The following is a 27364-nucleotide window of genomic DNA, read 5'->3' as shown; positions in this document are numbered from 1 at the left end:
GCTTTTCCCGTTGGGCTGGCCTGACCTGGGAAGTCCTGTGCTCCAGGGGCGGGTGTCACCCTTCTAACGAGGAAATCTCTGCACTTAGAAACATGGATGTCTGCTTATTTTCTCCATTTGCCTGGAGACCGTTGTATGGTACAGAAAGACTGGAGTATGACTCTTCAAAAAGTCCTCAAGAATATCTGTGCTTTGAAGTGCCTTTTCTTTGTGCACTCAAATGTAATTTACAGCAAAGCTAAACAAAACGCAGTGGGGGTGACCGATGTTCAGACGAAATTATATCTATGCAAGAGGATGCATGAGGCTGTACACGTCGGTTCACAACCGGCAGTTCCTCTCCGATATACAGATCGGGTGGATTAACAACCTTTAGATATAGGTATGGATCTTTGCAGTGGAGCTCAACGACAGAGCAGGGCTCTGGATGTTGAAGCCAGCAAGCTACTGCTGGTTTGTACGTTTTAGTTATAGACCATTATAAAAGCAGGGTTAAAAGGTAAGCAAGAAGGTTATTGAAATTCACGTTCTTTGGTTAGACAGGACCGAAGTAGGTGTTGATTGGCACATCCAAAATAAAGAAAATTCTCCCTAATCTTACCAAAACAGCGTTCTTCCTTAGCTATGTGTTCAGGCTGGACGCTTTGGCATGGAAATGCTTCGTTTATCAACTGTGTTGCTTTCTGCTTCCTGAGGCTGGGTGGTTTCGGTAGGATGTGCCATGGCTGAAGATAGGAAAAGCTTGAAACAAAATGCCTTAATCTCTTGTTATTCCACTGACGGGAGTTTTGTGTTCAGTTATCCATCTCAAACAGCTTATAAGGTGATGAAAGAGATGACTCTTCTGGCTGGGTCACTAGCCTAGGCTGCATTTTTAGTGTAGACAATTAGTGAAGTTTGATGAATTTTCTTTGGACAGAACTGCATTGCTACTCATGAGTCCAACGGTATTGACATCATCACAGCATTAATTCTGAATGACATCAACCCTTTGGGGAAGAAGAGGATGGACCTTGTGTTGGAACTGAAGGCAAGTGACTATTTTGTGCGTTCCACATTAACAGTAAGATGAAACATAAATTTTATTGTTGGAATTATGTGGGTGTTTATTATATCCCAATATTCATAAGTGCTGAAAAATTATATGCATCAGCGAGCTGGAGGCAGTGCCCAAAGATTGTTTGTCACAGGTATTTCATCTTTTAAATGATAATGTGGAGCCACCACTTTTCAGACGGGGGAGATGCTGGCAGTCAGGATATGCTGAGGAATCCTAAAATAATTTCCTGTTAAAAATTTAAAGCCGATGAAAACTTCTCTGTTAGCGGTGAGCTTTTCCATATACAATGGAAGTGAAATTTCTCGTGCTACATCTAGTTTCCTAATACTTTATTGCTGTTGTTTAATCACTTGATGTTTAATCATCAAGAATTTTTTAGGGCTGTTCATATTAATGCTGAAATAATTAGCCCTGGTATTGGTTTCAAAATGCACTAGCAAGTTGTCTTCTAGCAACGGTAGTCACAGAGCACTCCTGCTTCAGCATACGTCTCAGAAATATTTCCTTTCTGACTTATTGTCCTGTCTTATAGTGCAATGTCTAGTTGTTTTCCATTGCCGACTCACACCGTTATTATGGGTAATGTGGGTTTTTTATTATTCTAAATAAAAAATGCTTTTAGACTCAATTAGCATTATACTTCAAAATTAAATACTTTTATTGGTTTTTATTGTCAGTCATGATGGATTTTAATCTTAATTGTTCGTATTAAAGTAGTCTGGTGCCTTGTGGTAGTTTCCCATTTCCTCCCTCTATTTCTTGGCATGAGCAGGTCGCAGAGTAATTTTCAGTTAAAAGCAGTGAAGCACGTCTGTGTCTTCAGCCTTGGCTGTCCTTTGATTTAATCAACAGTATTTTGGAGCTGAGAGCTTGTAGTAATGCTGCAGTATCTTTAAAACAAGACAAAATAATACACAGGAGCTTGAAACCTCCGCATTTTAGAAATCTGAACCTTAACTTGGGTTAATTTGGCCCCCAATAAGTAGAGTTTGGGAAATAAACTGATAAAAATACTACTAAGTTGTATATCTCCATAATTAGAGGAGAGGGAGTGCTGGGCAAGGTGAGGCTGTAGGAGTCCTGGCTGGGAGGCTGTGCCTTGCCCGTGGCTCGTGTTTGCACAAACGGGGTATCTCAGCAGCGGTGGAAGCACTCGAGCTGGCTACCCTCGTTTTTTGACTCCGGGCAGTGATTGCCGTTGTTTTTCCCTCCCTTCAGAACAACGCTTCAAAACTGCTCTTGGCGATCATGGAGAGCAGGCACGACAGCGAGAACGCAGAGAGGATCCTCTACAACATGAGGCCCAAAGAGCTGGTGAGTCCCTGGGTCACTCCCTTCAAGCCAGGGACAGCAGGCACTGGTCATGGCACTGGGGAGACTGGGGTGGCCGCAACCGCCCCAAACATGCTGCAAGAGGTCTGTGCGTGGATCGATGGCAGACCTTTCAAGGTCTGGAAGACCTGTCAAGGATTTGATTGAATGAGTGCAACATCTGCAGGGGACGGGTCTGTCTAGTTCCCAGGCAGCACAAGCGATTAGGGAAGCCACGCTGAATGCTACGGAGGTGACATTCAACATCCCGCATAAGGTAGGGAAGGAGCATCATCTGATGCTTTGGAATCCACGTGTAGAAGCCATTTGCGCAAGAGACAGAGAAATGAAAATTTCTTGTGATGTAAAAGCTGTTCAGTAGACTGTAACAGGCTTTTGGGCTGGTTAATGTATTAACTGGTGAAAACACAAACAGGAGATTCAAAGTACAGCTGGAAACGCTGTCGACTTGTCTCAGTGCACGTAGCTGTGGCAGAGGCCAGAGGTCAGAAAGCGATGCAGCGTGCGGCGAGGGCGGCCCAGAATATATTACCTAGGGAGGAATGTGAAGCTTAGTTTGTTGTGTCAATGAGCTGGGCTGAAGGTGCTGAGTTCAGGTCCCCTGTTTTATCCTGGATGTTGAGAAGCCCACTGACCTTCCTCTTGAACGTATATGCTCAGCTCCCTTTCACCTCCGTAAGAGTGCCACGTGTATGCTGGCCTTAGCGGACTTCAGCCCTCAGCCTGAGCTGTCTCTTCCTTGGCCCCTGTCTCTCTCTCTAGGTGGAAGTGATAAAGAAGGCTTATCTGCAGGGAGAAGTAGAATTTGAGGATGGAGAGAATGGGGAAGATCTTGCAGCATCTCCGAGGAACGTGGGACACAACATTTATATATTGGCTCATCAGGTAGAATTTCACCTGCAGCTTTTGTAGCACCAAGTGTCACAAACTGTGGATAGCAAGAGGTCTGCTTTTCCCTGAAATTGTTTTAATGGCTCACCTCTGGGACAAACTCACTGCACGTTCCCTTTTTATCAGAGCAAATTCCAATCCTTAAAAGAATCAGAAAAGATCTATAAGAAAATTCTTGGAGATTTCTTTTATAATAGGGAGCAGGCAGGCTCTTGACCAAGCTTCCGAAGACATGCGATTCAAGTTCTTGGCAGTACTGGGGAGCAATGCATTATTTTTCAGCTGTATCAAAGGTTACTTTATACTCCCAAAGAAATTGTACTCACGGATCCCTTGAACCATAAGCAGAAATCTCACTCTACTCTTACACTTCTTGTCACATTCTCTCAATGTTGGAGCCAGTCAGGTTTGTTGTATTGATACAACGTGGTGTTTGAAAGGTAAAAGACCAAGGGGGGAAAAATAATATCTAGATCTACTTAATATATTGATGCTGCATATATCACTCCATTCGAGACTTCTTGTTCCTTCAGCATCTGAGAAGAAAACCCATCACTATCACTATGCCGTAGGATGAATTCAGAGCATCCAGAAGCGTTTTTGGAGCAGTGCTCCCTGCATCTGCTTTTCAATTGATGCAAATTTTCTCTTCCATCGCTGCCTAGATATTTGTGTGATTAACACACCTTTGAATTAGGGTGGGTGTGGAGGGATAGACCCAGTGTGAATGTTCAAAAGTTTCCCAAGTCAGGCGAAGGATGGGAGAGGATGGGTAAAAGCAGAGTACAACGCGGATATTAAAAAAATACATATTTGAATCATTCTGACTTGCTCCCAAAATAGAGCTGCAGGGTGTCTGGTTGGAATAGAACAAGCCTTCTGTCAACTTTGCCCTTTCTTAGCAGCTGACTGCATACTATTTCTTTTTTTATGCCCAAAATCAGAAATTTAATATCATAGAGAGACATCTGGTGTCTCCCACTCCCTTTGCATTCCTTTATTTTAGTTGGCTCGTCATAACAAAGAGCTGCAGAACATGCTGAAGCCGGGAGGTCAGATAGAGGGAGACGAGGCTCTGGAGTTTTACGCCAAGCACACGGCACAGATTGAGGTACGGGGAAACCGATGGCTGCCGGGAGGTGTGTGTGCGGGGGGGGGAAATATTCCACTGTGGAAAGTGCTGCTTGGAAGAAACAGTGGAGATAAGCACCGGTTACATTATACGTGATACTTTGATTGAACTGACTACCTGTGTGTGGACTGTCATCTTTGACATAAGAATATATATGTACTTATTTTTTTATTTTATTTTTTGACAGCCGCTGGGGGGGAGCTATTTTTGAGCTGTCATGTGTGGGCTTTAAGATGGAGCTGAGCAGAGCTCTCTTGGCAGGAGGAAGTGTAACTTCGCTTCTGTTACATTTTGGCCGGTACTATTGCTGAATCCATAAAGTTAGTGATAGCTTTTGCCATTCTTTCTGTATTAAAATGACAATTTGGCCTGATGCACAATCTAAGATGCTTTTTTGAAAGTAAAACACGCACAAATACGGAGAGTTCACAAAACTCTCTAATAAGCAATAGAAATATAACTATTATTCCTCATACTTGCCTGTGCGATGCGTAGCTAAAATTTGCTAAGATTCTTCAAGCTGATTGCTCTGAAATTCAGCACAGCTTTGGTGCAGGATTCACGGGGCCCCTTGGAAATCCCACCTAAGCACAGTATTGCCAGGATAAGACCACAGCATAGAAATTATCAGTCCTGGAGCTAAATGTAGGCCTGCTTTGAAAGGCAGATTAAATGAAGTCTCTATCAAGTTGCTGTTCTGTGGAAATGTGTCCAAGTTTCTACATGTAGCTGGTTTGAAAGGGGAGGAAAAAAGCGCAGACAAACCAAGAAATAAAAGCGTGTAAAAACTAGGAAGAACTCTAATAAGGCTGCTGTTCAGATTGTCAGGTCAGACCGTACCATGGAGCAAATTGTCTTCCCCGTGCCCAGTATATGTGAATTCCTCACGAAGGAGTCCAAGCTGCGGATATATTACACCACGGAGAGGGATGAACAAGGCAGCAAGATCAATGACTTCTTCATGAAATCAGAAGACCTCTTTAATGAGATGAACTGGCAAAAGAAATTGCGAGGTAGGTTGCTGTTGCCAGTCTGGTTGTGTGGAGTGTTACCAGCAGAGCGCTGAGGTCAGGTTTTTGGAGTTTGGAACGTTGACTTGGTAGCAGATGGTTCCCCAGGGTGGCAGCAACCTTGATAATTGTTTGAAAGAGTCTGCTCCTCTGCATGATGGCAACATGCTGTAATGAAGTCAAGCTTAAAGCAAGAGCAATATGGACCAACTGGAGGGGATCCAGGGGAGAGTGGTAAGAAGGATCACAGGTCGTCTTTTTTAAGATCCAAGAGGAAGGAACAAATTTGTGGAGGCTTAGCTTAAATGAGAAGGCATTTGGTGGCAGGGAGAAATGGAGAGGACACAGCTGAGGAAAGCAGCGGTCTGTTCTTCCCCTGCACTGGGTACACGAAGCAGTTCCCTTGCATTGCAAGGAGTCAGGCTGGGTGATGCAGCACGGACTTAGGGCATCTCCAGCAATGGAAGTATTTAAGAACAGGTTAAACACACATTTTCCAGTAATAGTAGAAGTAGAAATCGTCTTTCTTTGGGCAAGGAATAGCCTGGCAGATGGGCTGATTAAGTCCCTTCCAGCCCTGTGATGCTAAAATATCTGAAAGCAGGCGTTTTCGAGCACTGCTTTTCCCTCTGAGGTTCCCACTGGCAGCTAGGAAAACTTTTAAGATTACATTTTAATTCACACAGTGCTACCATTTCCCCCAGTAAACTTTCTAACTCATTTGCTTAATTTTTTTTTTAAATTGATTTGTTGTTTTGCTAAAGGGGAAATGTTGCATAGGAGGCTCAGCTTCAGTGGGCAGTGATGAGTGGTTAGAATTTACCAACGACGACCCTCTGAAATGCGAGAGATAAAGCGGTTACTTCCTGCTCAAGTCAACATCTGCCATCTGATACCGCTGTTGTTCCCCATGCTTGAATCAGCTAAACTCCAGTTACTGGCGCAAGAGCACAGGCTGGTCCAGAACAAACGGGAGAGTGGACGAGCGCTGTACAGCTGCATGCTGCCGTGGCCACCGAAACCTGCCTGCTGGGCCAGGCAATCCACACCAGTGTGGCTAGCAAAGGTTTCCCACCCCCCGCCCCTTTTTTTTTTCTTTTTTTTTCTTCTTTTTTTTCTTTTTTTTTTTTTTTTCTTTTTTTTCTTTTTTCTTCTTTTTTTTCTTTTTTCTTTTTTTCTTTTTTCTTCTTTTTTTCTTTTTTCTTCTTTTTTTCTTTTTTCTTCTTTTTTTCTTTTTTCTTGTTTTTTTATTTTTTATTGTTTTTTTTCTTTTTTCTTCTTTTTTTTTCTTTTTTCTTCTTTTTTTTTCTTTTTTCTTCTTTTTTTTTCTTTTTTCTTCTTTTTTTTTCTTTTTTCTTCTTTTTTTTTCTTTTTTCTTCTTTTTTTTTCTTTTTTCTTCTTTTTTTTTCTTTTTTCTTCTTTTTTTTTCTTTTTTCTTCTTTCTTCTCTTTTTTTTTTCCTGGTACTCAGTCAGCATTGCACATCATAGGAAAAAAAAAGTGAGCTGAGAAGGGACCTCTTGACCTTCCTCATTGTGAAAATTATTTTTTATAAAATTATTTCCCTCGTTGCAACCTCTGACGATTGCATTTTGCCCTCTCACTGCGCACCTCCAAGGAGAGCCTGGACTCTTTCCAGTTTGTTTTTAGGTTGCATATGCACAGTTTGCACTAGAGCTGATGATGTGTTGCACATTTGGTAATGGAAATTCAATATTTGCTTCTGATTGTTGGGATGTATGTGTATATATATGTTAATAGATCTTTTAACAGAGAAAAGAATTGTAATCGTATTATTTAAAATTATCGGAGCCAGGTACAGATAAGACCACCTGAAACTTGGTCAGCTCTACTGAAATATTTTTCATGCATATGAATACTAAATAGCGTGGAGCTATTTCCACTGAACAACGGATTAGTACTTCTGACAGCACCAAAATCCCCAGGAAGCTGCTTCCTAAAATGAATTCTAAGAACTCTACAAGAATACGGAATATTTGACATCCTAAACAAATGGGCAACTTTCTTTGACAGCATCCATGTATTCTGTTAGATTTTGTTGTTTGAGTTATTTGAATTGTCTTTGAGGCTATCTCCAGGCAAGCTCTGAAGACATCCATAATTAACAACAGAACACAAATTAATCAAGATGCACCCGCAGAAGTGGAGAATATTTCTTTTTTCTTTAAGGAACTGGAATCATTTAGTGTGTTTCCTAATAGTCTGGTCTTGTTCAGCCTCTGGGTGATACTCTGTGTTTATACAATTGTTTCTCACATTTTAAGTACCGGATTGTGTTTTCAAGACGTGACGGGCTGGCTGCGCTCACGTATGCCGCTTACTGTTGATTCAAACCTGGAAAAGACTTTTTTTAAAAGTCTTATAAAGACCCACGTACTTCCCCCTTCAGCTCACGGTGGTAGCCCATAATCTGAGCACCCTTGAGCCTCCTAAGGTCTTAATTAAGAATTAAAATGAGGCTGCCAAAACCAGGCAGAAGTGCTACGCTGGGCAGATAGTCTGCACCCATCCCCAAAGGAAGGTTTAAAGTAAATCCTGGAACTTTATAATGACCCTTCGTATAACGATTTCCTACAAGTTAATTCAACCTGCTTACAAATTCTTCCAGTTAAGATGAAATTGAGAACAGAAATAATACAGAAATTGGTGTATCCTATATTTGAAACATTGCTACATTGCATTTCAGTGAGGCTTAACGTGTGCCTGGCTAATTAGGTGCAACGAAGCTTGTATCCTTACAGTGACAGGGTACCTTTTTGTAGTCCTTTCCTTTGCATTCAGCTGTTCAATACATTTGCTTTTTATGTGCATTTCAACTCAGTATAATGAGGCATTGTATAATTCTTTTAACCCGACTTTTTTTGCTTAGGATGCTAGAAGAGGTAATTTGCTGAAGAGAGGTGGTGGCTACTGTGAGGCTCAGAGTTGCTGCATTCATTAATTTACTCTTCTTTTCAGCTCCAGACTTTGCATCTTCTTCTTTTCCCCAAATTTCACTGTGAGCTTCTTTTCCTTTGCCCTCTGATACCTGTACACATTACCTGCTCCCAACAGGGACAAACATTAGTTCCTTCCCTTCTTTGAGAGCATTTTTAATAGATTTTTATTTTTTTTTTGCCTCTCTAGATTTCAGGAGTACACAACTTGCTGTACAATAAGCCTGCAGGAGCTAAAATCAGGGGGATTTTGCCTTGATGCAGAGGGAATTACTGTAAGGCAGCTCCTTAGCCGTCCTTCTCATCTTCTGGTCCTCAGCCACTTCAGAAAAGGAATCTTTTTGCTTTCTGTGCCTCTTCATTCAAGCTGCAGAGATTATTACAATTAAGAATCTTTTTGAAAAGTATTTATATAGTGTTAAGAATTTAAAATGTGCAGCTGTTTGACTGTACGCTTAGCTCTGTGCAGATGTGCTTCTGTCCTTTGCCCGCAGGGTGGAGGGAGTTTTTATTCTGGGGCTATATCAGGCTGTTATCAGCTTGAAGTAAAGTTGTCTTACTGGCTTGGCAGCTAGTCCTAAGCATTTCAGCTCTATTGCTACCTCGCTACGCTGCATTTTGTGTCCTAATTGTCCACCTCGCACTGTCTTCGCTGTGTTATTTCTGGCTTACTACAGCAGAAAAGAAGTTTGAAGGTGGGCAGCATCTCGTGTAGGTGAGCTGCTGGCAGCAGCATAACCGGGAGGGATGGGGCTGAATCTCACCATAGATAACGTGTACAAATTTTCTTCCTCCTAATTGTTCTTTGTGTGACTCTGAGTACAAAGTATATTATTAGGGGGAACCCAAAGTCCTTGACCTTGGGAATTTCTGAACTCGTTCTCATGCTGCCACTAAATGAATTAATGTTTGAAAATACTTTCCTTTTTAACATGAGTCCTTTGCCTTAAAGCACCATCTAGGAAACTGGAAGTACCCCAAAGATAGAGAGTAATCAAATAAACTTCAGAATAAGCCATGACTATTACTGCTGTTGATGCTGTGCTTTTGGGCAAACTGAAAATACACTGAGTTTTGATGGAGATTAATTTTTTATATAGAACTCTTATTTTTTCAGTTGCTCCATTAAAAAGAATTATTCTTCTCTTTTGCAGCTCAACCTTTCCTATACTGGTGCGCTCGCAACATGTCCTTCTGGAGCAGTATTTCCTTTAACCTGGCTGTCCTTATGAACCTGCTCGTGGCGTTTTTCTATCCATTCAAAGGAATTCGAGGAGGTACCAATATTTAATATACAAAAATATGTGAACAAATAAGGTGTAATGAGCCAAAATCTGTCCCCCACTTGTGTCTCTGCATCCCTGTTTATTTCAGTGGGGATAGCAGAAAAGAAATTGGCTTTTTTTTAATTGCCTTGATTTAAGTTGTGCTGCTGTTATGAGTTACTTTTTCTTGAGGCATTTGTAAGGAAAATGTAGAGCCATGCTTTTTCCTAGGGGGAAAAATTATCACAGACAGACATCCACCTTTAATTACTTGACTGTTCTACTTTGTTTTAAAGTTCTGTAATTAAGTATTGAACTAAAAAATATGAGAAATGTTGCTTTGTTGTTTCCTTGAGCTTGCGTTTTATTAACGCCACTTCCCATAAAACTTTTGTGGCTGCGTAGCACTTCAGGAGGCCCCCGGGTGTTGGGGTTGGGTGAGTGAGGTGACCCTGCATTGGGAGGTGAGGCGTACGGAGCGATGCGACCTGCCGTGTGCCGTTAGAGATTGATGGAGGGTGCAGGAAAAGAGCCCATCTCCCCTCTGCTACTCTCTCTCCTAGGAGTCCCTTACTCCTGCGAGCACTTAGAGCAGGGTGGCCCTAGGGAGCGAGCAGCAGCGTGCCAGCCGGGTCCCCTGGCTCGCGAGCAACCTGCCGCTCCGAGTTTCCTTCCCATCTTGCTATCATTTCTAACGTAAAGTATGGGTCAACACACGCGGTTCATGTGGGATTGCACAATCTTGCTGTAATAGGTCTCGTGGAAGTTGGTTTTGGTCCAAACAGTGGGTTTGTGTGGCACTGATGGTTCTTAGAGCCACGTCAGTAAATATTCCTGGTGGAATCTTGGTGAGATTCAGCTGCCCTTCCTTAGATCCAGCCTCTCCCAAGAGACGCGCCCCAGGGCAGGTCAAGGGGAGGATTCATGTCAGGAAGAATCAGGAAATCTGGAGAAATACTCTGGTGAATGCCTTTATCGTGCTTATCGATTGCAAAGTTGGTGTAAAGGAAATACATAGGTAGGAGCTTTTGCCACGTCCGTGTCAGCTGGAGTAAATACAGACCCCAGCAGTAAAACCTCCTCCTGCAGAGGGTGATTCATGCTCGAGCCTTCACTTCCCTTTCTTTGAGATTCATAATGCAACAGGGCCAGTTAGATGCTTATCTTTTCCTATTGAACTTCCCTCTGCGTCTTTCTCCCGTTCATTGTGAACTACAGAACCCAGAGACAATGCAGCTCAGACAGCAGTACCCCGAACCTCACGCGATGATCAGCTGAGCTCTGTGTGTGCAGCACAAAAGCCTCTTCACCCTTTTTGCAGCTCACCAGTCAATTTAGATGGAGGAGAGCCGTAGCTTTCACCAAGTAGCAGCTTATGGTCGCAGTGGGTGTGGAAAACTTGCGTTGAGGGGTTCTGCATCCTGATAAAGCCTGTCAGAAGGTACAGGATATTTTACCCCAAAATCCGGTGTTCCTGAGAGGAGGAAGAGTGTAGTTACCTTCTGCAACATCAGGCTGTGGTTTTGGCCGCTGTACCCCTGCATCGCACCCTGCGTCAGCGGACCATGGGGCTGCCCCGATCCTCTTCTGGCCGGCAGTTGGTCGAAAGGTTTTAACAAGCATGAAGAGCAACTGAATTTTCTATCTCTAGTTTCAAGGATCACAAGTTAAAATTTAAAAGCTCTATTTATGGCTGCTAGGAAAGCTGATAATTAAATGAGGTCGTTGAGATTACAAGTTGCAAGACGGGGAGGGATCATTTGGCATTTTGAAGATGCCCTACCCTGCATATTTGAAATACTTTATTTATCAGGTAACGTTTTGATAAAATCTCTTCCTCTACTAGTTACAATCAAAAATGTAAAATAAATAAATACACATATATTTTAGCTTTTCAGAAAAATCAGACCATTTGGGGGAAGTTACCAGCGTCTCGAATTGCTCAGACCACGGTGAACTGAGCAGCTGATGAGCATCTGACTGTAGCAGAAGCTGTAAAACTTCTGACTTGAACAGAAACAAAACCAGATTCCTGGAATTCGGTACTGGAATGGTGAGAATTCCAGTGTCAGGGAGAGCTTCATACCGGCTCCTCCTGCCAGCAGTCGTGGAACGGGCTCCGCGTGCTCGCAGCAAGGCTTCAACGTTAGGTTGGGTGCGGGCACTCGATGCCCAGCGACTGCTGGCTTGGTGAGCTGCCTCTGCCAGGGGCAGGGACACTGCTCCCCGGGTGCTCCCGGTCTCTCCCCGTCCCTGGGGAGGAGAGACGAGCCTGTGCCCTCAGCCCCGCTCTTCCCGGGTGCCGTTAGGGCTCAGCGTCGTGACATCCCACTCCTCAGCCTGATGAGCAGCCTGTGGCGTCGGGCCTTTCCGACGTGGGTGTTACAGTTGAAGACTTCATTAACTCTAGTTATTTTTGCAGGCCTGCTGGGAAGCGCCGAAACTTGTGAAAGCAAATATATTCGTGTGCCATGGATGGTTGTAGTAGCTGGGATGTTCAGACACCTGTGCAGGTGCAGGCAGGATCCTGCAGGATCTGCCTCTCGTGGCGATTCCCAAGTCATTCCTAAATGAGCTTCTGCATGGGTTGTTTTTTTTTCTCTCCCTCTCGGTGCTGTTTATCGTTCCCACTCGGGTGACTCCGTTTCGAGCTCTGCACCTTTTGCTGTTTGACAGCTCAAGTAGCGGTGGCTGCGTTGCTCTGGGATCCCAAACTCCCTTCAGACAGTGGAAACATCTGTTCAACTTTACGCTTATTAAGTTTTAATTTCCATCTATCCTCTGCTGTCTTTATTAATCTACAGTGATTTGGAAGAAAATTAAATGGCTGCTTGTGGTAGTCAGATGAGAGTAATATTTCCTAAGCCTTCGGAGTTTGGGCAGGGGGGGAGAAAAGCCCTCAGACATGACAGCCCTCTGAGTACGTGTTTGCAGAAGGACAGCAGAGCGCTATGAAATTTGGGGGAGTCTTGCCTTTTTGTCTGCTGAGGTACCAGTTGCTTGAAGAAAAGCATATTTTTTTTAATGTCAGTTTTAAGAAAAAGATGTCTTTTATATTCTGCATAAATCCAGGGTAAATGGTATTTTCAGCTGAGTATTTTTTATGGCTCTTTCAGAGAAGTGTATTTTTAGCAGCACGGGCTGATGTTATGTAAGCAGACAGTCTCATGGGACAGTCTAAATAGAACCAGAAATAGCAAGAGATGACAAAAACTGGTACAAGGTTTTTGACCAAAAGCATAATAGGAGAATCTGCTGTGGCTCTGGACCTGGAGGAGTGTTGTCTGTCCCCACCTACCCGTTCAGTGCCTCTGCAGAACGCACTAGCAAAATGCCTCCCCTTTTCTGCATTCAAGGTGTATAAGTAATGAACACTAAAATGAAGAATCCTATAACACTGGCGCTTATCATTTACATAATGCTTCAGTAACAAGTTTGTAATTAAAATCTGCTGAAGGCATTGGGCTCAGATGTTCCACTTACTGCTTTGAAATCAGTGATGTTTGAACATGAGGCTTAATGGTGCTCTACCAAAGATAAGATAAAATGGCATTTATTTGGTTATTTTGGGTTTGGTTTGGTTATACAAAGTATTGAAATGGGGTTTGTTTTTTTTTTTTTCCTCTTCACCCTAGGTACACTGGAGCCCCACTTGTCAGGCTTGCTGTGGACAGCTATGCTGATATCTCTGGCCATCGTTATAGCCCTTCCTAAGCCCCACGGCATCCGAGCCTTAATTGCGTCTACAATATTACGACTAATATTTTCAGTTGGTTTACAACCTACTTTATTTCTTCTGGGTGCATTCAACGTAAGTATCGAGTGGGCTTTTTTGAAGTTCTCTTGCATCTTATGTAAGGCTTTCTTACCTGCTCCTGAAGGTGACAGGCAAAAATAGCCTGGGCCATTGTGGTGGAACTCATGGGAGGAGTAATTCCCTCTTTGGACTGTTTCTAGCAGCAGTGCTTTGCTGCCATTCATTTAATGCTGGTTCCCCAGACTGGAGACCTCTACGGTTTCACTCAGACTTGCCACAGCCTAGGAACAGCTCCCACCCCAGCCAGAAATGTAAAGAAGTCTCTGTGACCCCAAAGTACTCGGTTGTTCGCTCAAACCCGTCTCCCGCTCAGTGACTAAGCTACGGTATTTTCGGGGTTGTGTAAGATTCACTAAACAATGCGTTTCCCAAATGTCTGTCTGCAGTCTACCTGCCAGCCAAGAGCTGACGCTAAGCAGTTTTGCTACAGTAATGTGTGGACTGAGCATGTAAGCTGAGCCACCAGAGAACTTCATTAACGCTCAAACCCGGATACTTGTGGTCTCTTGTGGCAAGTAAGCCAAAAGTGTTTCTCTCTGACTGAGTCAGCAGGAGCTGTGCAAAGATGTGTCCTCTCAAGTTCTTTGCCTTTATTACGAAGTGCCCAGCTCTCAAGCGCATCATTTAATAGCGCTCCTTGTCTTCAAAATACGTGCTGTGTGCTGCAGAATCAGAGTTGCATCGTGAGGGTGGGTGGTGGTGTTGGTAACTGTAGCGTTTAGCAGGTTCCAGGTAAGTGGAAGGCAGCTTTCCTTTGGCGTTGGTGGCCAGTGCTACGCAGGATTACTGGGTGCGTGATCCGGGAGTGAACTGCCGAGGGAATCTGGAGCGCTTGCTTATTAGCAAGCAATGGGGGAGTTGCAGAAGTGTAAGGCTTGCTCTAGGCTAGAGAGTTATCTGACTGCAGAAAGTGCATGCTTAGAACGAAGGTTTACCTCTCACACCAGGGAGTGTTTTTACTTTCTTCTTTAAATCTTAGCCTTGACGCCCTTCGATAACAAGCTGGAGACAGGAGTCGGTGCGCACGTTTTATTGGACATGTGCAGTTTTAGTTTCTGCACAGCTGAGACAGCCAGAAACGCAACAGAAAGCAGGTTTTGACTGACGTGCAAAGTGCTGTCGTGTAACAGACAATTCAGCACGGCTGTTGATATCTTCATGGAGCCGAGTTATCTCCAGCTTTGAAAAATTGCCTTTCTTTCCTGAAAGCCAAATGTCGTAACTAATTCACAGTTAATCTTTCCTTAGGTTTGTAATAAAATCATTTTTCTGATGAGTTTTGTGGGTAACTGTGGAACCTTCACTAGAGGATACAAGGCAATGATCATGGACGTAGAGTTTCTTTATCACCTGCTGTACCTTCTGATTTGTGCTCTGGGGCTCTTCGTACACGAATTCTTTTACAGTTTGTTGGTAGGTATTCACTTTGCCCTCAGCATGTTTTTCTGTCTGTGCGTTTGTAAAGTCCCGTCTCTGGCAGATCCAGATGTGTCATGTACCACTTGTTCTCTGGTTTACTACTGGGAAGCTGCTGTACAGGCGCCCTGAGAACTGCACGCTGGAGATTTTGCTTGGGAGAAGTGATGGTGGGAGGCTACGGGACTCCTGCCACGTCTCTTCTGATTTGTACGGACGAGCGGAGACTTCCCTGTTCTTCTCAAGTGTATTATACAAGACGTGGTTAAGGTTAAATTTAGTTAAGATTGCTCTTTATAGTAAATGTGTATGCTGTTGCAATGAAGGTATTTCGCGTTTCCGTGTTACTCCTCAGGCTCCGAAGGTACAGGTTTTCTAGGTTAGATGTATTGCTTGGGACCCTGCTCTGACATCCAAGATAATAAAACAATTTAAAATGTCATGATTCCAAGTAATATCCATACCTGGTGAAGGTTTAAGCCTTCTTAAGGTCATATAAGCTCTTACATGAGGGGGGGGGGGAAAATCATTGAAAAATCTAGCCATAGAAATGTGAGCTGAGCAGTAGGCGCTTTTGGAGTTACTATGCTATGAGTAAGAGGCACACACTCTCTAAGATGGTTCACTCCGTTATTGTCAATAACTACAACATAGGTCCCATGCTTTTAGAGCAGTTAGTGTCTCCTTAGCCGTAGCTAGGCTCCAGACCTCGCGCGACTGACACAGATGCCTGGCATACGTGGTTTTTCTTTTTGGGGTGGAATTCATCTTGCATGGCACGATACTTATAAGAATAAGCACTGAAGGAGTAAATCTAGTGTTGGTGGAGAAAATGTGTCACTTTTAAAGCAAACCTTAAATCCCATTCAGAACACTCTATTTTTGTCCCTTTGTTTGATGCTTGCTACGTCCTCTGGTAACTGAATTGGTTATTTTTTGTATTCGCGTAGGTCCGATTTAACGAATACCTGTTCTCTCATTGACAACCAGCATAGCCAGCAACCCGCCTGGGCTGCGCTGGTGAATTGTCACAGACCAGAGGAGGGAAAAATGAAGGAAACATCTGTAAAGAAATTTAAACAAAGAATTTGGGCAAAAATATTGCTCATTTAATTGTACATTCAATAAACTAAGACTTAAATAAATAGCTAATTGCATTTTGAAATGAGCTGTTTTGAGACTGCGATGGGACAGATAGTACTAAAAAAAAAGATACAACACTGTGTTACCAGCTTGACGTTTAAAGCACGCGCTGTGTATCTGTCTAGCCCTTAAGCAAGAATGCCTGCCCTCGCACCAGGCAGGGGCTTCCTCCCTGCTGCCGCTCAGGACCGGAGTCCGTGAAGTGCAGCTGCAGAGGAGGGGACAGCTGCCTCCATTCTTCACGTTTCAAAGTGCATGGCACAAGGCCAGCTCAGTGGGGGTGAGGGACCCCATTTCCCTCGCCTCCTGCTATATTTTTCTTTCAGATAAATATAAAAGGGAAAAACAAAATGCTCTTTAAAACATCAAGCTGGTATCGTTAACGTGCTGCCCCGCGTTATGCCAACATGTAGCATGCCACCAGCGGTACCGGTAGTGCGTGTGAGAAACAGCCTTTGCTTTTGTTCATTGCCCTCCAGCTCTTTGACTTGGTGTACCGAGAAGAGACCTTGCTGAACGTCATCAAGAGCGTCACTCGGAATGGGCGATCCATCATCCTGACTGCTGTTCTCGCTCTCATCTTGGTCTACCTGTTCTCCATAGTGGGGTACCTCTTCTTCAAAGATGACTTTATCCTGGAAGTAGACAAGCTCCCTAACGAAACGTTATTGCCAGGTGACTCAATTTGATGGTTTGTGTTGAAGAAAGTAATGGGCTTTTGTTCCCCGGGGCATGCCGAGTGTCTACCACCTTTTACAAGACATACTGATTATCTCACCGGTTTGACAATTTCTTTCTTACAAAGGACACTATTGAAATAGAAAATAAATTTTTTAAAAAGCCAAACTGCTTGGGGCAAATGGGTACCCCAGTTATTTTTCAGAACGCTGCAATCTGCTGCAGCATGAAGAGGGATGGGGAGGAGGAACCCCTGGAGATAGTGCTTAGGCTCTTCTGCACACGGTTGAGATTTCTCCCCTCACTGTTTGCTAAAACAGTTGAGATTATCTAATTCAGCTACACCTACTCCCTCCCCCAGTTTAATTACAAGCAGACTTTAGGTAGGCCATCGTGGAGAAGGCTCTGCACTGGGAGAATTCAGTTCCGCCTTGGTTTGCCAGATAGCGAACGCTTATATTGGCTTTTAATGGTGGGGGGTAGTTTCAGCATAACAAAAATTAATATTTTATCTGAAACAACAGACTGAATATAAACAAAGGGTATCAAAGAAATGCTCCTGTGAAGTAGAGGTTTATCTCTAACTCTGGTTTGCTCATAGTTTTTATAGACTGTATTAACCTCCCTCAAATACTTGCTACAGTTTAAATTCTGTAGCAGACTTCTCTGTGCTGACCTTAGGTTGTTTATTGGCAGTTAAAATTTGGGGGGTTTTTTCCGTACCCTGCAGCATGAAGCAACTCAGTGGGTGGGAAGCACAGAAGTGAAATTTGTTAGAGAGGTTTGGGGTTTGCCTTGGTTTTTTCCTCTGACGCTTGAGCTATTCAGACAAGTATCATTTGACATTCCCACTATTTTTTCTGATTTTACTGCCAACCCTGAGAGAGACCCAAACCTCACTGACCCTATTATTTCACGTTTCCATGCAGCTAGAGAAACGCCAAAGACTTATTACTAATGTGGCTGTAGGTTTGTTTTGATACTTGCAAGGCATTGAAAGGCAAGTTTTCAAGGCACCTTGAAAATTCACTGTGCACTAGAACACAGTATTTTCCGAACAACTTCAATTGCTCTTTTAACTTTGGAGCTAATGCAAAATAAATGCACAGCTTTGGTCTTTAATTCATAGCAATGAGAATTTTATGTTTGAATTAAAAATCATTAAATGTGTGAATCCAAGTACTGTGCCCTTCTAAACTCTAGGATAATATATTATTCTAAATCTGCCTACTAATTGCACACTGAACATGATGTGGTACCTTAATATGTAAGAAGTAATCTTGCAAAACATACAAAACGTTAAACTATCCATTTCATTCATCATCTTTAGATCGCATGGAACCAGGGGAGACCATGACCGGAGAGTTTCTCTATTCAGATGTATGCAAAGCAGGTGGCAGTGAAAACTGTTCTTCTATCATTCCTTCAGACCGTAAGTATCTGCTGTTGAATTCATAACTCACACCCTGAGTTTTCACACTTTTTCTAGTTAAGCACCTTAAATTAAAAAAATAATTAAAAAAATAATATGTAATAAATTGGGGAACAAAGCTATCGGGAGAGTATCTAACTTGAAAAAGGATTAATTTAGGCCAACAGCATAAATTACATTTGTTACATGAAGTGATTAAACTGGAGAAACTTAGAACTAAACCACACTTTGATAAAACACTGTCATCCTCTTTCTACCTTATCAATTTCAGAAGGAAGTGATGCAGTTTACCTCGTTGCAGCAGAGTTATTATTTTAAAACATTAGGCTATTAAATGTGATCTCAGGGGATAATACCCTGTGAAATATGGAGCAGAACATCATTTATTGTCAGCGTTATTCTATCTGGCTAACTAAGGAAACTGTTTTTAATATCATGGCAGGAAGTACTCAATGGATTAAGTAGACAGGGTAGGTTTGGGGGGTTTTGAGATCAAAAAAGTGCATGTGAGAGATTACTTGCAGCATAATCGCCAGCCTCAGATCGGGTATTGAAATATTTCAGTTTTATTTTCTAGAAAATGTAATTTACTTCTTGGCGATTTATGATGCTGGCTGTGAGAGCCAGACAGAACATTACTATTTCTCGTAGAAGCGGAGCTCTTATATGGTCAAATGTTTCAAAGGTCAATAATGGCCACGAGCCCGTGCTCGCAAGAGGAGATGGCTCTGTTTTGCTCAAGTGTCCTCTTTGATAAACTAAGATTCAACATTGATAGAAGAATAACTGGTTTATTCAGCTCTTGGAGGAGTCTGCTGCTTTGTCTTTATATGCTCTGGCTGCAGAAAAGAAAACTCCAGAGATGTTTTTATATCGTAAATAATCAACCCGCTATCAGGGTCTTACGTGGCCAGGGATATTAACGATGCCCAAATCTCTGGCCATTTCTCTACCATCCTGGGTTTTGGCTATTTCTGGATTGCACGGGGATTTGTGCCCTTCTACGGCTGTCCGTGGGAAGGTGGGATCCGCTCATGAGCGTTTTTTGTGAGGAAGTGAAAGTCATGAGACTTTTAATGGGTACAGGGAGAGTATAGGAGATTAGGTAATTAATTCTAGCAGTTCTGCAGCTGAAACAGTGAAGTTGGAGGCTTCAGCCAAATGGAGAGAGGGTCAAAAAGACTGTGTTACTTTTTTAGTAAAATGCTGTTTCCATAAGCAGTGATATTTTAGCCATTTGAAAAATACAAGTCGAAGTTGCCATTTTGAGTGCAGCCCAAAGGCTGTGCAATCTGTTAGGCACCAAGGGAGAGTGTAAGAGGCAACACTTTGTCCTCTGAGCTGTCAAAAAGCTATGATTCTGTATAAACAGGCATCTGGTGATCTGAGCTATGCCTGCTAACAGAAATGGAAAGAGATATTTAACCAAGTCAAAGACAGCAGTTCAAGCACAAAAGAGAGCTCTGCTGGTGGGGAGAGGAGGGCAGGCTGGAGCCAGAGCAGAGACCCGCAACGGTGGTCGGCTCTTTGCAAGAGCTAAGGAGGTTTGCAACGCTGGCGGGAAGTCTGGCAGTTTCTGCAAAGGGGAGAGAGAGCATAACCAGCAAAGAATGGAGAGAATTATTTAAAACTGATCTTCTTGCCTTTGAAACGTGTCTTTGCTTGCTGTGTTAACAGAACTGATTGCTGAAGAAATGGAGGAAGAGAATAAAGAGCATACGTGCGAGACGTTACTGATGTGCATTGTTACTGTACTGAGTCACGGGCTCAGGAGTGGGGGTGGAGTAGGTGATGTGCTCAGGAAACCATCCAAAGAGGTAAATTATCACTGAATGGGGGAGGAAGAGTGATAACCATGTAGGGCTGGGGAGCTAGTTCTGCCGGGGAATATGTGTATACACTCCCTTTAAACAGATGTGGGATACATCGCGACTAGAAGGGACCACACTTTGTGTAATATAGTTAAATCTCTGTAGTATCAGATTAAACAGCAGCCAGTTCAAACAAGCTTCTACCCATCCTTTTTTTAGGGCTTTTCTAGCTTGAGGGCTGTCCAGAATGGAACAGAAATGGTGTGGCAGCAGCCTGTGCTTTGGGAGTTCAGGATCTGAAGAAATAAGATGTGTACAGGCTAGCAAAAGAGTAACACGAGGTAGCAGAATGAAAATGCAGTGGTAGCTGATACCGTGCTGGTGGCACGAGTTTCTGTGGGGAGCATCCCTAGGGAAAGCAAGATTGAGTAAACCAGGGAATGGATGAGAGGACAGCGACCAAGATGGGTTGAGCTGGGAGTGTGGGATGGATGGATGGATGGATGGATGGATGGATGGATGGATGGATGGATGTTGTTTGGAGACATCTTCAGAGAGCCAGGACTAGTCAAAGCAGCAGGAATTTGTCACAATACCCAAAGCTGCCCGTAGAGCTGCTGCTTTAGCTGATTGTGCCCATCTGAGTCTCAGGCTGTCCTCCCTCTGGTCGTTCCCCAAAACCACATTAGGGGCCAAAGGAGCAGTCTTGCTCAGAGCGAAATGCTTTTCTGTATTATCTGCAATTTCAAAGTGTTTTCTAATATTTAGCCTTAATTTTCAGCTTACAATGGTTTAAAAGTTACAGAATTCTTAATAAAACTTTGGCACCCAACCGGCAGGGTGACTCTGAAAATGGAGGTTAGGTATTTGGGTGCTCGGGCCTGCAGTAAACACGAAATGGGTACTGGGAAGTCCAACTTCATGTCCGCATACGTGGTGGTTAGCGTGAATGAAATGAGTACGATGAAATTCCAGTAAAAGACTTTCTGGTCAACGCTAGTACTATATTGATCCGTAAGCAGATTAAAATAAGGGTGTAATTTGGATGAGCTTGCAGGACGGGGGTGAGGAGAGAACGAATTTCAGTGCGAGTGAGAGAAGAGGCCAGACTTGGACAGAGTGGGCAGGAAGAGCAGAGAGCAGCTCTGCAGAGGTCACAGACTGGAAGCTGACTAATCTGGCTTTTCTTTCAGCAATCTTGCATTTTAGTTTCACTTAATGTTTTGAGTTGTAAGTTAACATTGGAGATCATCAGAAATGGAGACTCTAAAGGGAGGGGTTGTTGGGGCAGCGTACTCTGCTGAACTGCGAAAGGCATGGTAAGGGTTCGATGTGCGCTTATTTGGGTTGTTAATCATTAAAATATGTATCTTGCAGGAACCTCTCTTTGCTGCTAGAGTGATATACGATCTGTTATTCTTCTTCATGGTCATCATCATTGTCCTTAACCTGATTTTTGGTGTGATCATTGACACTTTTGCTGATTTAAGGAGTGAAAAACAGAAGAAAGAAGAAATTTTAAAAACGACTTGCTTTATTTGTGGTAAGTGTAGAAACGCACTTAGGAATAAGGGGTTACTCTGTCCAAGTCAGAGGTAGCTGCAGACTTGTGGGAAACAGGAGTCTTGAGTTACTGGCTGTTCCTACCTTGCATTCCTCAGCTAGTTGATATTCTCGGGTACCACATGCATGGCAGGTTGGCAGCAGGAAGAGACGGGGAATGTATGCTCGGTATAACATTTTTTCCTAACTTCCTCAGTTTCTGTTTCTTTGTGCTGCAAAGAATAGTTTCCTATTGGAATGGGAGAGGTTTTTATAAACAGTCTTTTTTTCCAAGGGTGCAGAGTGGTGAGCGGTGCCTGTGAAAGGTTTTCCCATCAGTAGATTGGGAATTAAAGCTGCTGAGCCTTTCAGGCCGGTGCAGTTAAATGAGATGGTCATGCAGAAGTTGCATAACATACAGACTGACAGAAGTAACCTTTGGAAGTTTGCTGCGAAGCAAATGTTGCATTTGGTATCATTTTGCCTAAAAATAGGAGATGAGTTACGACATCCAACAAACTGATTGCATTTTTTTAACCAAAGGTTTTCTGCTCTGTGTAGTAAGTGTGAGCAGTACTTACTATGCCTTCCATCCTCTCCTCACTGCATTGTGACCATTTGTTAGAGCGTTTATCCCTGTTACTCAGCGTTCAGTTAAGAATGATGGTGGCTGTGAAGTGCAGCAGACTGTAGAAACAAGTTTTGTTCTTAGTACCAGTTTGTAAATGCTAACGGTTATATATGTGTCACTCTTGTAGGTTTGGAAAGAGATAAGTTTGATAACAAGACAGTCACATTTGAAGAGCACATTAAAGAAGAGCACAATATGTGGCATTATTTGTGCTTTATTGTGTTAGTGAAAGTTAAAGATTCAACAGAATATACAGGACCAGAAAGTTATGTGGCAGAAATGATCAAGGTGAGTTTGGAGTTTTGTTTTTTTCCTAACTTAGACCAACCTACTGGCACAGATGGTAGATACAATATTCTGTATTTTATTTATTTTGTAAGCAAAAACTTTGAGTAAGACTTTTTCTACAACAATAGGCTTAATCCAATGCCTTTCCTTTTAGAAGTATCTTCTAAAGATAGTATACTTAAGACGCGCTTGGCACGGTAACTCGGTGAAAGACACCGCGTCGATGGCAGCACGTTGCGGCACGCTGCCGATGGACGGTGCGTGCAGGGGCACTCGTGGGAGCTGACGTGTGCTGCAGCACCGCCGTCACCCAGGGACTTGCAGCTGCGTACCTGCAGCTCCTCAGCGCCCGAAGCGCTCCCCTGCGCTGCCGACGCGGGTGGCAGTGGGCAGGGACAGCGAGGTAGTCGCCGTGGGTTGGCATCGGGTGAAGAGAAGCTCTTCTGGTTTGAGCGCTGATGATTAAGGGACAATATTTTCAAGCTGGTGGAAGTGTCTTGAAGTACAACAAACAGGTTATAACCTACCCCAGTATAAATATCTTAAACTGACTTGTAGGATTTGTTGTCACATGATTTTTAGCTTATTATTGTAAAAAAAATAAAATTAATATCTACTCAATTGTAAGGCCTTTTAATGAGAGAATTAAAAGCCTCGTCTCTGCCAAGCTGCAGGTTCAGAGCTCCTGGAATTAGATCCTAAACCCCAATTACTAATCTGTGTGTCTTCCGGATGGTTAGCAGAAGTTATTTCCGATTTAGAACACTGCAGTTAGTTACTTCTTTATTTGCCTTCAGACAAATAAATAGCAGAATACTTTTCTTATTTGTCTCTAGCTTTTTATGCTACTGGGGTACCACCTACCTTTAAGCGGGCAGTTTGTCGTGGCCCGGTCAGCACGTAAATCCCACCAAGATCTCTTAGAGGTTAAACGTGTTACTTTGGGGTCACTGAAGTGTATGTCCTAGTTCTGGATTTCTGCCTCTGTAATGAGGGCTTAAAGAAATCTTGTGAGCAGTCACCTGATAGAGGATTAGCGCAGTGAGATAGCCAAGTACATCACTACTGCTTTCTAGTCTGACTGATCGTATTGCTCCCTCTATTTATCCCACTGCAGCAAGAATTACTTCAGGGGGAAGCGCTGTACTCTTCAAAATGTTTCTGCTTGTAAAAGACCATTTTGTGTTGTGTTAAAACTAGTTCAAAAAGAAAAAAGTTTCAATTAAACAATTTATCAACAAATTATTGTTTCAGATTAACAGTTCAAATTAGATAAGAACCAAAACCCAGTCACTGAATAAATTTGCAATAAACGCAAAAACTGGAGAAAGTCTACCCGAATTCCCATTCAGACAGGTGTCAGCAAAGGCTAATTACTGTGTGTTGAATGGGAATATGGATAAATTATGCATAGACCAAGTGTCTCATGCAGATGCAATTTTATGTAACTACGTGCTCTAGGTAGAGGGTTGGAGTATGTCTTGTAGTTGGTGGTTTTTTGCATTTCATGAGCCAGTTTTAAATTGAGAACTAACAGCAGGGTCTCGCTGCAATGCTGTTGAAAGCATGGCGTAACCGTACGAGCCGTGGAATAGGAAGTAAATTTGCTTTGCACATCAGTGGTCTGCCACGACCCGGCGCAGGCGTGACCGGAGCAGCTCAGGCTGTGGCTGCCCTGACGCTGTAGATCTCGGCAGCGTTTTGCAGTCGACATGCAAAACTGATCTGGCAAAGCTTACTCTGAAAATCCGAAGCAATTTCTTTTCATCGTCCTTTAACATTAAAAACATTTTTTTCTCCCTTAGAAAAATCTGAATGTAAAACATGATGAATATATTTCTTTACCAGACCTGTTTTAAATACTTCTGTAAGAGTCAGAAATCCTTTTTTCTACCGAAGGTGCATCTAGGCGTCTCTTGGGGCATGGTTCATCTTTTACTCGGGCGTTCTGTCTTCGTCTCATGAATCCAGAAGGACAGGCAAAAGGAAAGCCTTAAATATGTCAGTGGTTCCAAAGACTGAGATTCACCTCTTGGAGGTGATGGTTTATTTTGTATTTGTGCGGAGGGCGAATGGGAACCTCTGGTTGCTTAACGTCCGCAGCCACCAGGTTCTCCTGGAAAACCTACTTATGTCATGGTTAGATTGAAAAGGGATTTTTCTCCCCACATTTTCCGACTGAAGGTGGCACTCTAACATCTTTGATAATGACAAAGATGGGGCACGTCTTTTCCATGGGCTGTTAGGCGGTACCATTGTTCAACTGCAATTTACACCCATTTTTAGTAGTTGAGGGTAGGAAGCATAATGTGCTCCAAATCATACTGTGATGACAGAATACACCTCAAATACGCTTCACCTTTGCTCTGACTCCCAACAGAATATCTTTAGAAAACTCTTGGATTTCTGCCTTTTGGCAATAGTAAAAAAAAATTAAAAAAAAAAAAAAATTGCCTCTGCCATTTAGTATTTGTGGGTTGTTCCAACACAACAGAACATTAAAAAAAAAACCCCACCAAAAAAAACCCCAACCAACCCCAAATTTAGGACACCAAAATTACATTCACCATCAGCTTGTGAGTTGCATCCAGTGCTGCTTGTACAGTGCTTTAAAGATATTTTAAGTGCTGTGGTATCAAAAGAATCCTGGACAATTTTACTTATGCCGGTTAGTGAATATTCAGAAGCTTTAAGAGTGATCTTGAATTTTGATGTTTTCTTGTCTAAAAATAAAGTGTGTAGAAAGGCAATTTTGAGGCTATCCACTGTATGGCAGAGCTGAATCTTGCCCATAGAATTCATCTTGTAGCCTGCAGGAATCTGACCTAGCATAAAAAGAAATTGTAGCCTTGAAAATCAATGATTAACTTTAGTTCTTTAGTGAATTTTATATTTCTTCATAGAAGCTCATCAAGTTAAAATGCAATGTGCAGAAAGAGGTCAACAGTTAAACAGAGTTTAAGGTTTAGAATATTTTGAACACTGTAAGCCTGATCAAAACAAATATTAAAAAAAAGCCAGTGATCGGACAAAATAAAATCTAATCTACTGTGGTTTAGTACTGGTGTGTAACTATACCTTCCATAATGTTTTTCTGATACAAATACGGGTCTGTTGGTGCTTGCAATCTCAGATCCGCTCCCGTTGCGGAGCCGGTGTGCGCGTGTGCCGCGGCGTGGGAAGCCAGGCTGCAGTGGTCCTGTAGCTACAAGTCAGGACTGTTGGTAGGAGGCCTGGAATTCATCGCCAGCTTTTCCCCCCGTAAACAGGGATAATATTCACTATCATCAGTAAGGTGAGCGCGTGCCTGCTGCGATACATGATGTAAAACTTGGGATATCTTAAGCATCTGAGCTGGGATTTGCTAGAGCAATGCAAGGGGGGAAATGGGATTGCTGGTTCTGTTTGATGTAGCAGCTGAGCTTGCGTACACGCCCGAGCTGCTGCGGTGAATCATCCGCGGTCCTGAAGGCCTTACCAGCACTGGCAAGGTTGGTAACCTCATGGCTTTCGGGAGATGGCAAACAGAAGCTTGGCATGAAGCAGCTCATCTTCCAAATGCATTCTTGAGCCTCCTCCTAACATCTGTTTAATAGCACAGGCAGTACTGTAGGATGTGAGAAAACATCTAGTGGTAATAGAGATGGTCTTTCATTCTTGGTGTTTATAAAGCCCTCCTGATGACCTGACTTCTGTTCGCCTGGCTAAATCACTGCAGATGTGCACTTAAGATAGCGAGGCTTCAAGATGGATCGATGTCTTTTGAAAAGTGTTTATCTGGAAAGTATGTTAATGGTGCTGCAGAGCTGGTAGCCCAGTGCCTCCTGTGTTTCCCAGGAACAAAGGCGTACGGTTCAGCTGCTGTGTGGCTTTGTAGTCACCAGGGAAGATCAGGTGATGTCTGAATAATACCGTGTGTGTAGGAGGTGGGGGGATCCACTTATCGTGTTGGCCAGACATTGACATCCCCACCCAAATGACTAATGTGAACTCGGTGCAACTCCCTACAGAGTAGTTCATTTAAATGTCTTATCTACCCATCCTGTCTTGAGAATTTCTTCTTAAGTTTTCTGCGTTTGCCTGCAGTTGCTGGGGCAGCCTCGCTAGCAGCAGCCCCGTCAGTACAGCTGTCGCTGGAGTCTTGGCACAGGTCTGCCGCAAACAGCTGGTTGCAGGCATTTATAATATGTTAAAACTCTTACTCTGAAGGTTGATACGCAGACAACCACCTATGCACGTCGGTTTTCTTTGCATTCGTAAGCCGTTGTGCATGCAGCTGCAGTGTGCTGTCACTTGCATACACAATTCTCGCATACCCTAACGTGGGGATTTGCATATACACCTTCAGATTGACATTTCATCAGCGTGGCTAAGGGCCGTGTGGCTGCGAGTGCTTTTATGCACACAGATGTGCATATTAAAAAAATAAAGGCTTCTTTGGCAGAGTTTTTAGCACAAAGCTTCCTAACTAGCTCTTGCAGTTTCCACAGATTTTTAATCTCGTGTTGCACCAAGCAGGATACATGTCATTAACCTTTATTGCAAAAGCGAGGTAGAGAGGTGTAAGGGATTGCCCAAGCTCACGTGTCTGGTTCGAGAGTGCTGAGTCCTGAATCTTCAACTGGATTGTGCCGTCATTTGAAAACGAACCATTTATAACTAGGAGTGATGGTGCAGATATCCTTGAAGGAATTTGTAATGGAGATGAAGGCTAAAGATTTCCTTCTGTGCCCTAATTAACCTCTTTGTACAAAACTGGAGATTTAAATATATTATTGGGCTTTTTTTTCTTTGTCTTGACCCATGCGCTATACCATAATCGGAAAGTATTTCTTATTACCGTTTCGAGTGCCCATTGCATCTTGTAACTTCTGCCAAGACGTAGCCTCCTAGTAAGCAAAGGCAAGGTTTCATCAGCGTCAGGCTTTTAAAATTACATTCTTCCAGAAGTGCCAGTCTC

General features: G+C 43.0%; 1 protein-coding gene across 9 annotated transcripts in view; it reads left to right on the top strand.

The window, feature by feature from the left end:
• The window catches only part of ITPR1 (inositol 1,4,5-trisphosphate receptor type 1), a 185368-nt gene that overhangs the window by 145441 nt on the left and 12563 nt on the right, over window positions 1-27364 (top strand). For 8 of the 9 annotated variants that reach the window (XM_054837654.1, XM_054837656.1, XM_054837652.1 and 5 more), the window contains 13 exons: window positions 920-1030; window positions 2279-2374; window positions 3155-3277; window positions 4290-4394; window positions 5236-5428; window positions 9536-9658; window positions 13282-13457; window positions 14712-14876; window positions 16502-16697; window positions 18031-18132; window positions 19810-19949; window positions 21321-21486; window positions 22244-22404. In XM_054837654.1, the coding sequence (XP_054693629.1) occupies window positions 920-1030; window positions 2279-2374; window positions 3155-3277; window positions 4290-4394; window positions 5236-5428; window positions 9536-9658; window positions 13282-13457; window positions 14712-14876; window positions 16502-16697; window positions 18031-18132; window positions 19810-19949; window positions 21321-21486; window positions 22244-22404 (1857 nt within the window). The remainder of the gene's footprint in view (window positions 1-919; window positions 1031-2278; window positions 2375-3154; window positions 3278-4289; window positions 4395-5235; window positions 5429-9535; window positions 9659-13281; window positions 13458-14711; window positions 14877-16501; window positions 16698-18030; window positions 18133-19809; window positions 19950-21320; window positions 21487-22243; window positions 22405-27364) is intronic. The other variant, XM_054837659.1, reaches the window with a different exon arrangement.

The sequence above is a fragment of the Grus americana genome, chromosome 11 (assembly GCF_028858705.1).
Source record: "Grus americana isolate bGruAme1 chromosome 11, bGruAme1.mat, whole genome shotgun sequence".
Taxonomy (NCBI): domain Eukaryota; kingdom Metazoa; phylum Chordata; class Aves; order Gruiformes; family Gruidae; genus Grus; species Grus americana.
This window is presented reverse-complemented; position numbering and strand designations above follow the sequence as displayed.